Source organism: Sesamum indicum, linkage group LG14, assembly GCF_000512975.1.
Source record: "Sesamum indicum cultivar Zhongzhi No. 13 linkage group LG14, S_indicum_v1.0, whole genome shotgun sequence".
In the NCBI taxonomy this organism is placed as follows: domain Eukaryota; kingdom Viridiplantae; phylum Streptophyta; class Magnoliopsida; order Lamiales; family Pedaliaceae; genus Sesamum; species Sesamum indicum.
In genome coordinates, this window is record NC_026158.1 from 3,475,798 (window position 1) to 3,486,186 (window position 10,389).

The 10,389-nt window shown below is 33.1% G+C and overlaps 1 protein-coding gene across 1 annotated transcript; it reads right to left on the reverse strand.

The window, feature by feature from the left end:
- Window positions 543-6,729, reverse strand: LOC105176881 (polyadenylate-binding protein-interacting protein 8-like). Its single transcript, XM_011099821.2, has 10 exons — window positions 5,708-6,729; window positions 4,426-4,536; window positions 4,291-4,335; window positions 2,839-2,911; window positions 2,625-2,737; window positions 2,406-2,465; window positions 2,214-2,261; window positions 2,059-2,127; window positions 939-1,000; window positions 543-861 (listed from the first exon to the last, which is right to left on the reverse strand). Exons 1-10 carry the CDS (start codon window positions 6,086-6,088, stop codon window positions 804-806), a joined length of 1,020 nt encoding a protein of 339 aa, XP_011098123.1. The 5' UTR covers window positions 6,089-6,729; the 3' UTR covers window positions 543-803.

Sequence of the window (10,389 nt, forward strand, 5' to 3'; positions counted from 1 at the left end):
TATTAATTTACCGTAATTCTAAAACTAAATTCAGTGTAATATAGAAAATAATCTATTTTCGCATCAAAGATGGAGATTTGTATCTATATATATGATCAGGCAGGATGAAAATAGGTCCGGGTCTAAACTGGACCCCACCCACCCCACATGTTACGGGTTTGATGATTTGGGTTTTGAGGCCATAACTGGATCCGGATCCGGGTGGTCCCAACTTTTAGCAATTAATTTAGTGATTTAAATTCTTTAAAGTGCTAATGTGTACACAAGTAACATAATTTGAAAGTTTTAAAATATATTTTTTATCCCGTATTTATAAAATTAAGATAGTATTATTATTAAAAATATTTATCTCGTATTTATAAAATTAAGATAGTTATTAAGAATATGCATTTTTAATATTTTAGAAATCCTAACAGGATCTGGTCCAACCCAGCCGGTCGGGGCAAACCAGCTCAAACCCGACCCATTACCATCCCTTAGTATTGGTCCACAGGTGAAGCCAACACTGGCCAAGTGCTAAAGGAGAGCAAACGCACAAGAAAGAGCATATAACACAACTTAGTACTGAAGGTAGAACGTTAGATAATTAATCACAGCAAAAGCATCCAAGTTCTCGACCGCATATAAATTCAAAGGAGTTGATTAGATGTGCAAGAAACGAAGTCACTGTGCCCAAGAAAACGGAAAACTGAAGGAGAGGTAGGTTTCATCACCACTACTTCAATCTCGAAGCATTCGTCTCCCAAGAGAACTAACGAAACACCAAATGTTCACCTTTCAGGCGTAACTTTCAAGTTCTCCAGTTACTGCATTCCAGGGGCGGGAGCCCGTGGCCTGACTGGCGTCTTTGAAGGACTCACCCTACAGTGTCATCGAACTAGTTAGGGGAAATGTAACGACGTAGCAATAAGATTAGAGATATCTCAGATGAGTCGTACCTGATGCGTTGGGATCCCAGAACTTCACCGCAACAGTCAAGAGCCAGGATTGCACTCTCAGCCTGCAAATTTTTTCTATTATCAGCTTTATTTATTAATGATCCCTCTCCAAATGACATTAGGTACCTTTATCAAAGTACCAAACCCAATGAAAAAAGGGAACAAAAAGGAGCAAAAAGTGAAGAATAATTGACTCAACAGAAAAGGCAAATGATTCCGTTTATAATGACAATTGAGTACAATGCGGAAGAAGTTAAATCTTGCAACTTGCACATATCAACACCCAACCTCAAAATTCAGATCACAAGGTTACATGAGGAAGCCAAGAAGCATTTAACTTCAAGGCTTTTCTTCCCATAGTATCAATAGGCGAAACTTTTTTAGTCGAGATCTCAACGTATCGAATGATGTTTCGATGATCAACTCAATGATAGAATATAGGCTTGTAAAGTAGCATTACACTTAACATTCAGAGAACAATAATTGTCGGTGTCCTGTTCCTTGATGTTAAAGGTGACTTAAGTTTTAAGCCTTTTGCAAGAAAAAGCCTGGAATTTGAATAGTTTCTGGGTACCCAAATTCGGGTTTGGATAAGAATTCTTACGGGAGGTCAGTCGATATTTTGATAAAGAAACACAAGATGGTGGTTATGCTAATGAGAAAAACTCATGCATGTTTACATATTTCTAGGATGGCGGAAAAAATGAGTTAAATACAGAACCGTCGTAGAAATACTAATAGGTAAAGAAAAACTGAGATTGAAAAGAAGCAACACAAACCCCTGAACTTTAAGAAAAAGGCTAACATGAGGTCCTGATGTTGGGTGAGCATCCTATGTTAAAGTTCAGGGGGTTAAGTTGCAGGGAAGTTTTTGCCTACTTGTATTTCTTCAAGGGGTTAAAATGCAATTAACCCCATAAAAAATTGTCGGGGTTATTGAAGTTATCATTATTATATTTTGTCAACTATGGTGCAAGATTATTAAACTTATGAGGTCATAAAAGTATGCTCAGAGCCTCATAGGAACTGTAGACTAAGTCATTTGTCAAGCGTTACCGCAAGCACGAGAGAGGACACAAACTCATGCTATAGCTGTTACAATCAACAAAAAGTAACATACCATGAAGAATTCCACAAAAGCAATTCTTGTGGAGTGCATGTTATCCCCCAGGAGCCTCAGACGGGACACCTAAATTAAGAGGTTTATCTGGTCATTCAATTTCAAGAAAAAACAATTTGCAAAATCGAACATGGTTATTGGACTTCTAGGCATACCTCGCCGCATCTTGTTTCAAAGAAATTCTTGACATCAGCTTGAGAAACCTACTCAAGAGAATAAATATCACAGGAATATATTTACAATTATTTAACTTGACGTAATCCTTCAGAAAAGAGCATATATTCATCAGGGAAGAATACAAATAAAATTTTAACAATGTCAAGAAACAAAGAGTAAGGTATGTATACCTTCTTATCAATGTTTGTACAGTAGACTGTCCTGGCGCACATCTCGCGTTCATCCTCCGACTGCATATCAAAATCATTTATAGAATTAAAGGTAACCAGATTAGGTGATATACTATAAGTAAAAAACACGCAGGATACATGTGAGAATCACTTGGAGGGGAGAAAGGATTTTAAGACATTTGTTCGACAGTATTAACAATGGTGATGTTTTGTTCTTACCTGGGGAAGGAATGTGGGGTTCACAGGAAGAATTGCAGTTTTTGAAGGCAAGACCTTGATAGGAGAGAAACCTAATAGTGTCCCGGAAAGGCTAAGAGCAGCTCTAGCAGAATCTGTTTGATTTAGTTAAACAATTTTATAAAAATTTTTGGAGATCACACAGGAAAGTTAAGTATCTCCAAGGAAGAGAAAGATAGGGAAAAAGATGACTCACAGTCATTGGAGAATTCTACAAAAGCGAAGCGAAGACGGGAATGTGGATCACCACATACTCGACAATCAACAACCTACAAAGTAATACAAAGGAGAAATGCAGGTGGAATGTGACATTTACTATGCTGAGGTAATATGCACTCCCAAATTTGAGTTCTATTCACACAAATTAAGATGACAAAAGATCCTCCTGGCAAAGAGGAGAGGTGCCTATCATGATAGTTGAAGGAACATGAATGAAAGGACCAAACATGAGAGGCATTCTCTCATAAAAGAGTACATCCAAAAGCAGGTTAATGATATAGCACTCCGATGATACTTCAAAATTCAGAAGCATTGCCTACCATGTCACCTAGCACTTTTAACATTTTTATATACACTTATGCACATGTGTATGGGGGGGTTTTGTTGTGGAACCAAAAACCAGCTTTGTTGGTTAAATTTATTTTTGTATAAAGATTAAATGTATAAATAAAAGTACCATAATTTATTATTATCCAAAATAAAATGTATGAAATTGATTAATAATTATAATATATGGTCAATTTTGAGTATAAATTTGATAAAGTATTGAATATGAAATTAAATATATAAAATTTTAAAAATAAAAATATATAAAAAAAATAAAAAAAGCTCGAGAGCAGAATAGAGAGGATTGAGCTCGAGCTGCCTTGACTCGAGCTTGAATTTCTCAAAATCGAGCCGGCTCGCGAGCTTCGCGAGCCGGCTCAACTCGTCCGCGAGCTTCGCGAGTCGGCTCAACTCGTCTGCCACCCCTAGCTCAGAATTATGCTGTGGACCTTAGTGAATCTACTTAGTTACACGGTCATGGCTTTTCTTGAGCATGCTTTCAATTATATGCCAAATTTGGTTTGCAATTGGGTAAATAAAAGCAAACAACTTAGCAAAATGGTATTCTTGGTTAGTCCCAATACATATCAAACGTATCCTAAAACATCAAGAGTGGTGCAAGATTACAACATACTAGAGTTGGAAATGCAGTTACAGGACATGCAGTGGTAATAGATAGATATCTGCATTCTTAGATGGTGAACTTATAGTCAAACAATTAAAAATCCATACAATCATCTTCTTCACTTTCTGCATGCCATGTGAAAAAGGTAAGCACAGAATTTTAACCAAGAATTGGTATATTGGAACATGATTTTCAATGGACTAAAGCAGGAAAGATAAAGATCCAATAAATAAGCAGTTGCAGCGGTCACCTCCAAAAATCTAAAGCTTTTCACCAGATTTTAATAAAGTTCTCAAAATTGTGGTTATTTCAGGTGACTTTTGCAGCAAGACAACCTGGCAAGGCTCTTGAACCGAGATTCTAGCATTATCAATCTTTAGCAGAGACGAACATACTCATCAAAAATTCACATGAAACCATCTCTAAGCATGCAGCAGAGGAAATTCACATGAAATGTCTCTGAGCAGAATAACTTACTTGTCCATAGCTGCTAAATAAGGCAGCAAGCCGCTCCTCAGTAATCTTATTTTAAGAGGTTAAAAAACCACATCAATTAGAACTCCGGAAAAAATACTTACATACTAGGACACAATAAATTCAATTTTTACTTACATTGTGATCAATGTCAGAAACATATACAGTTCGTCTAATACTGTCATCTCTTTGAGCTCTAAAAGCTCTCCCACTCATTCTCCTCCTGGTCGTGTTGTTGCTATTTTTTCTCTGACAAAACAAAAATATAAAGGGCACATTAGAAAAAGTACATGCAAGAGATTACAACCCATATAATTGGCAATACCAAAGTCAGTTACCGAAATAATATTAACTGCATTAGAACAGGCCTCAGAAAGAGGGATAAGCAGAACTCTTACTCAAAAACATAGGTTACTATATAGGTGGAGGAAAATTCACAAGGGGAATTAGATTTACCCATTGAGAAATCAAATTATAAGCTAATTTACATGATGGATTTGTAATCAACAATAAAATTCATTCATTTAACTGCTAGTTATATACATTTACAAATGTGCATCCATGCGTTTTCAAGTAGTGACCGTTGATCCAACTACAGACTTGTTCTGATATGTCTACATAAAGACAAAGTGAATATTGGAAACTGGAACAACAAACTGAAGTAATGATCTCTCTCACAAAGAGAATGTTGATACATCTCCAAACCTCAATCCTAAGAATAAATGTCAAAAATCGATATGATTTTAGAGACAAAATTATTCATTAGTTTCATATCAACCCAATCTGCATTAAGCAATACTTGCATAAAAAAGAATCATGGATAATCTGTCAACCCAACAAATAATAAAGGCAAAGTGATAGCAAAAACCTTTGCATGTTCATATACTAAAAGAATAGGTTCATCAAAGAAATTAGACAAGACGCTCATTCATCAAATCATGACAATTATAGTTCACAAAATCCTTCTGGCAAGTACAAATCAAAGTCATTTCTTACAACAGGAATCATTAAAGAAAAAACAACTTCCAGATCAATTTTTTGTTCTCATATCCGTATGAAAAATGTTGGTTTAGGTATGCGATCGCTTACAAACTGTCGGGAACAACTAAAAGGATAATAATCAGAGTTCCAACCAAGATGTAGAACTTCAAGAGAAAGACGAAAATACCCAAATTTACCAATTTAGTAATAAAGGATATCATCCAACATAAGGCTGAAGGGCTATCATACAATTTCATAAACCAAACATAAAAATTTCTGCTTATAAGTGTGAAATCTGCAACTAACCAATGCCAAGAACCTGAACAATTCAACTCAAAAATTAGGAACTAATACAGCATCAAACACCACAGATTATTGACGGCAATTGATCAACTCAATAAATGTTAGAAATTAATCAATAGGAGAACTGTATATATACCCTTCGATTATTCGGGAAACCATCATTTCCCAAATTCTCACTAGAAAGCACAAAATTGTAGGCACCCATTTGACCGTAATAATAGGAGCAAGGAATGAACTCCTTCGCCAGGGGATTCAACTTCAGTTTTTTCAACATATCAACAAAATCCTTCATTTGCAATTCTGATTTCGAATCCGCATTGGAGTTCAAATCAGAGCCCTTAACACCATTAACTACATCCACTTCCCCAGTCTTCTCAGAATTGGAATTTTCATTCTTATCAGTGTTCTTTTCACTGGCAGGGGTAGTCTTTTTCGGTGATGAAGGCTCAAGAACAGCAGCAGGGAAATCCATTTCCAACACTGCTGTCTCACCGGACACCTCTGCTCCAGCAGCCATGGATTCAACAAAACCCCACAAACACAAACAAAAACCAAAATCGATTAAAAGAACAAACGGGACTCAAAAAGACTATCCACACAAGAATTCCAGACTGTAGTATATAAAAAAGGCCCAGTCTTTCTTCTATGTTTCTCCCTCAAGGACAAAAACTCAATCTTTATATCCCAACAGAAATACAGAGATCAGTCAAGAAAGGGTTATTATTTCTCCTTTCCAGATTGCCGTAATCTCTGTATACAATCTAGGTCGATTCTCTCAATATATGACTATATGCATATAATCAACAGAGGGCTATTATGACCAAAACCCCATTAGGTGAAAAAGGTCAGAAATGGTGGGAAATCGGTGATGGTAGAGAGAAAGAGAGAGAGAGATGATAAAGATGCAATATCTTTCAAGGGTTTTCTGTAACAAATTCTTGATCACAAGTGGCAGTGGTTTTTGGGGGGTGGTTTATGGGAGGAACCAACAGGTGGCGTTGGCTTTTGGCTCCTTATACACTCAGTGAGCGCATACATATAGCATTAAGAGGAATGGGGTGGGGTGGGGGGGGGTGGGAGTTGAAAGTGAATTAAAGTTAAGAGGCGTTAAAATGGGGGAGAGAGAGAGAGTTGAGCTTCGACTTGTGCTCTATTTGTTTGATACTTTCTATGTGAGAGGCAGAGGATATGGCGTTCATGAATCATAACTGCCATTTCTTGTTGGGATTGTAATTTCCATTTTCCTTATCTTTTTACACAAAATTTCTCCCCTGTTTTATTAGCTTTTCTGTGTACTTTGGTGGGCAGCTGGAAATGGGCTCCTAAATTGTAGGTATTGATTATATCTACACTCCAATTCAATAAATATTTTACTTCAATTTTACTTGTTGCCTCTTATCCAAATTATTTTTAAAAATTAGATCAAGTTTGGATTTTACCCATTTGAGATTTTTTTTTTCTTTTACAATATATTACAAAAATATACAAGTTCTCAAATTTTTAAATTTACATTCAAGTCAAACAAAATATGTTATTAAATTAACTTATTAGTAGAATTTCATGACCTGTTGATTAATAAAATAAAACTAATTACTAAACTTTCAATTGATGCAAATTGATTATCATTGAAATTCAAATAATAAACTTGATTTTGTTCAAATGATGGACAAATATTAATTAATAAAAATTTTAAATGAGCCAATAATATTAACTGCTTATAAAATCAAGATAAGTTCAAAATAAGAATGAAAATGTAAGAGTTGATAAAATTAAATAAAATTAAGTAGATACATCTAACTTTGATTTGATTATTTTTTTAAAAATTTGAGTTCAAATAAATTTTATTTATTCTATATATTAGTCAAATTTAACCAATTTAATTTTGTCCGTATTTTGTATTAGTCAAATAATCATAATTTGCTAAAAATAGTCGGAAAGTTCGCTCAATCAAATTGGTCACGTCAATGTCGTGTGTACTTTTTTTTTTTTTTGGATTTTTAGCAAATTTTAATTATTTTTGTCCTTATACCATATGAAATTTTGTAAATAATAAGACAAAATTATCAAAATAAATCTGTACAAGATTCAAATTGTCATCGTCCCGTATTTATCATATTGAAATTATAATTTTCTCGTTTGTACAAGTTTCGCAATATTTTTTATTTATCACAAAAATATAAACTTTCACATTTTCTACTCGAGGAATTGAACGAGAATTTCTATTTACCTAACTTCAAATACAGACTTTAACTTTCTCCTGACGTTAAAAAGATATTAATATACCAATATATGTATACATTCATATTATTATATAAAGTACCCATGTTTTTAACAATTAACTTAACATGTTTCTAAATGAACGGACAAAAATATCCCTATTTAATATATTCTTGTATAGTGTTCTAAATTTTGGGACGGCTTCAGCAAACTGTCCCAAAATCGTCTGAAATATTTTTCGAAAGGGTGTTTTCAGAGGGACATCATTTCGACCTAAAAGCTGTCCCAAAAATGAAATAGGACGTCAATTCGTCCCAATAAACCTTCTTTTTTTTGTAGTGTGTATATAACGGTTCTTCTAATGATACAACTATTGCTTATTTAATAAGAAACTTTATTAACTGGGGAACTGCCATACTTGGTGGGGAAATATTTGCAAATGCGATATGTAGCTCATATTATTAATTTTATTGTGAATAATGGTTTGAAAGAATTGAATGAGTCTATTAAGCGTGTCCAATTAGTTGTTAGGTATGTTCGACAGTCACCTACTAGGATAACAAAATTTAAGGATTATGTTGTTGAGGAGAAGGTTCAAAGCAAAAAAATCATTATGTTTACATGTCCCTATAAGATGGGATTCAATTTATACTATGTTAGAAACTGTTGTGATGTTTCAATACGTGTTTGAAAGATATAAAATATATAATGTTGATTTTCATGGTGATTCAGATATGATGGACCTTCAAGGAATGTGCGTTATATCTCCCTCCAACAAAACCATCCTGTAGATTCTTTACCTAATACAACTCATCAACATCATTAACAAATTCAAGAATACCTAAAATTAAACTTTTGGTTCTATAACTTTAGGTCATTAGTATTTTTAGTTCTATAACTTACATCATTTACACATTTAGTTTTTTCTTGATGAATTTAGTCTTGAGCATCTCAAATTTGTTCCTTTTTTGACAAATTTAGTCCTGTATTAACAATTTTGATCCTAACGACTCCTAGTTACAGGACAAAAAATGAGAATTATTACAGTATGAAGGGGACCACACTCTATTACTTGAAGATGACACAAGCCCTAATTTGTTGTCAAAATTCCAATCAAACCAATTGAAGAGGAGTATAACATCATTGAGAAAATTATAAATGTATAATTTAATTTAATATTTATCGCAAATATTAGTTTATTGAATTTAATATTTATTATAAATATTAGTTTATTGACATATTTTAGTTATTATTTTATTTATGATAAGTAATCTTGTACTTATAGATGTGGTATCAAGTGTGGGCTCATAGTCAACCATCATTGAGTTATGATATCATATGCCACGTAAGTATTGATTGTTTTTCATACACTTTTATAGTTTTATTTATCGTTTGTCTTATAATTTCTTTTCTTTTTTTTTTGTATTGTTTTGCTTCTTAGTTGTAAGTTGAAAGAAGAACTTCAATCTCAGATTCTCAAAATTCCAAACTATTGAAAATTCGTAATTCAAAGAATACAGTGATATAATTCGACATTAAGTATTCAATATTCTGCTGTTAAATCTGAATTTGAATTGTTATTTTGGTTTTGAACTCAATGCAAAGATTGGTATTGTGTTCTTTTGATTTGAATTGTATCCGTAAAATATTTTACTTTCGGTTCAACTTCGATATCACAATTCAGCGACGTTCGGTTCAATATGGTATGCGAAACTGAACATCTCTAATGATGGGTTTGGGTCTAGAAACTCATTAGGCCTTGAGGTAGTGGGATATGATCTAATTTTTATTCAATACAATTCATCTTTTTCGGACATCAATCTGAATAATATAAGACTCTACCCATTGATATTTCTAGTACCATCAATCTTAATTCGGCTAATGCTAATTTGTGCTTTTCAATACTTTCATTTTCCTTTTTTTACCTATCAATAAAATTATAACCAAATGTATCATAATTTTGTAAGTAGTGTTGTTAAATTCTTGTCAAGGGATTTAGCAGATTAAACATATTTCGTATATTGATTTCTATGTAATTAGGCATTAATCAGCGATCAACATTCATAATACAAGTACAATTTTCTGCAGTGGGTCTCTGGCTGTCAATCCTGTTTTCCTTTTCATTTATTTTTAGGTCATGGAAGGGTTGAAAGTGGAGTTATGGATGACAGTGATGGCGCAAATTCTGGTGGATGTGATGGCATTGATAGCGATGTTGCATTCACTACCTTTCTATTAAACATTTAATTTGTTTTTTTGAAGAAAATAAATTAAGAAAAATATAAAGTAAGTAATGAAAAATTATTAAGAGCGTTTGAGAACAAATAAAAAAAATTAAAGTTAGAGTGTTTGAAAGAATAATTTAATATTTTTAATTTTACGGATAAACGGTAGATATTGGTAGGGAGTTGTTTATAATTTTTTTTTCATAAATTAACTTAATTTAAGCAGTTAAAAAATAGAAGTTATAAAAATAAAAACGCTATTTTTAATTTATTTTCAACAATAAGTTTATATATATTCATTTTTAGTATTTGCTAATACCCACTAAATAGTCGTGAATTGATATGGATATATGACTAATAAATTTATCATTGTTAT

What these genes read in the sequence shown, in the direction of transcription:
- LOC105176881 (XM_011099821.2), bottom strand. Translation starts at nt 6,088, where the DNA reads ATGGCTGCTGGAGCAGAGGTGTCCGGTGAGACAGCAGTGTTGGAAATG. An exon ending in TGTAGAATTCTCCAATGACT is followed by an intron (nt 2,738 to 2,838) that starts GTGAGTCATCTT and finishes TAAATCAAACAG; the next exon opens with ATTCTGCTAGAGCTGCTCTT. An exon ending in TTGAAACAAGATGCGGCGAG is followed by an intron (nt 2,128 to 2,213) that starts GTATGCCTAGAA and finishes CTCTTAATTTAG; the next exon opens with GTGTCCCGTCTGAGGCTCCT.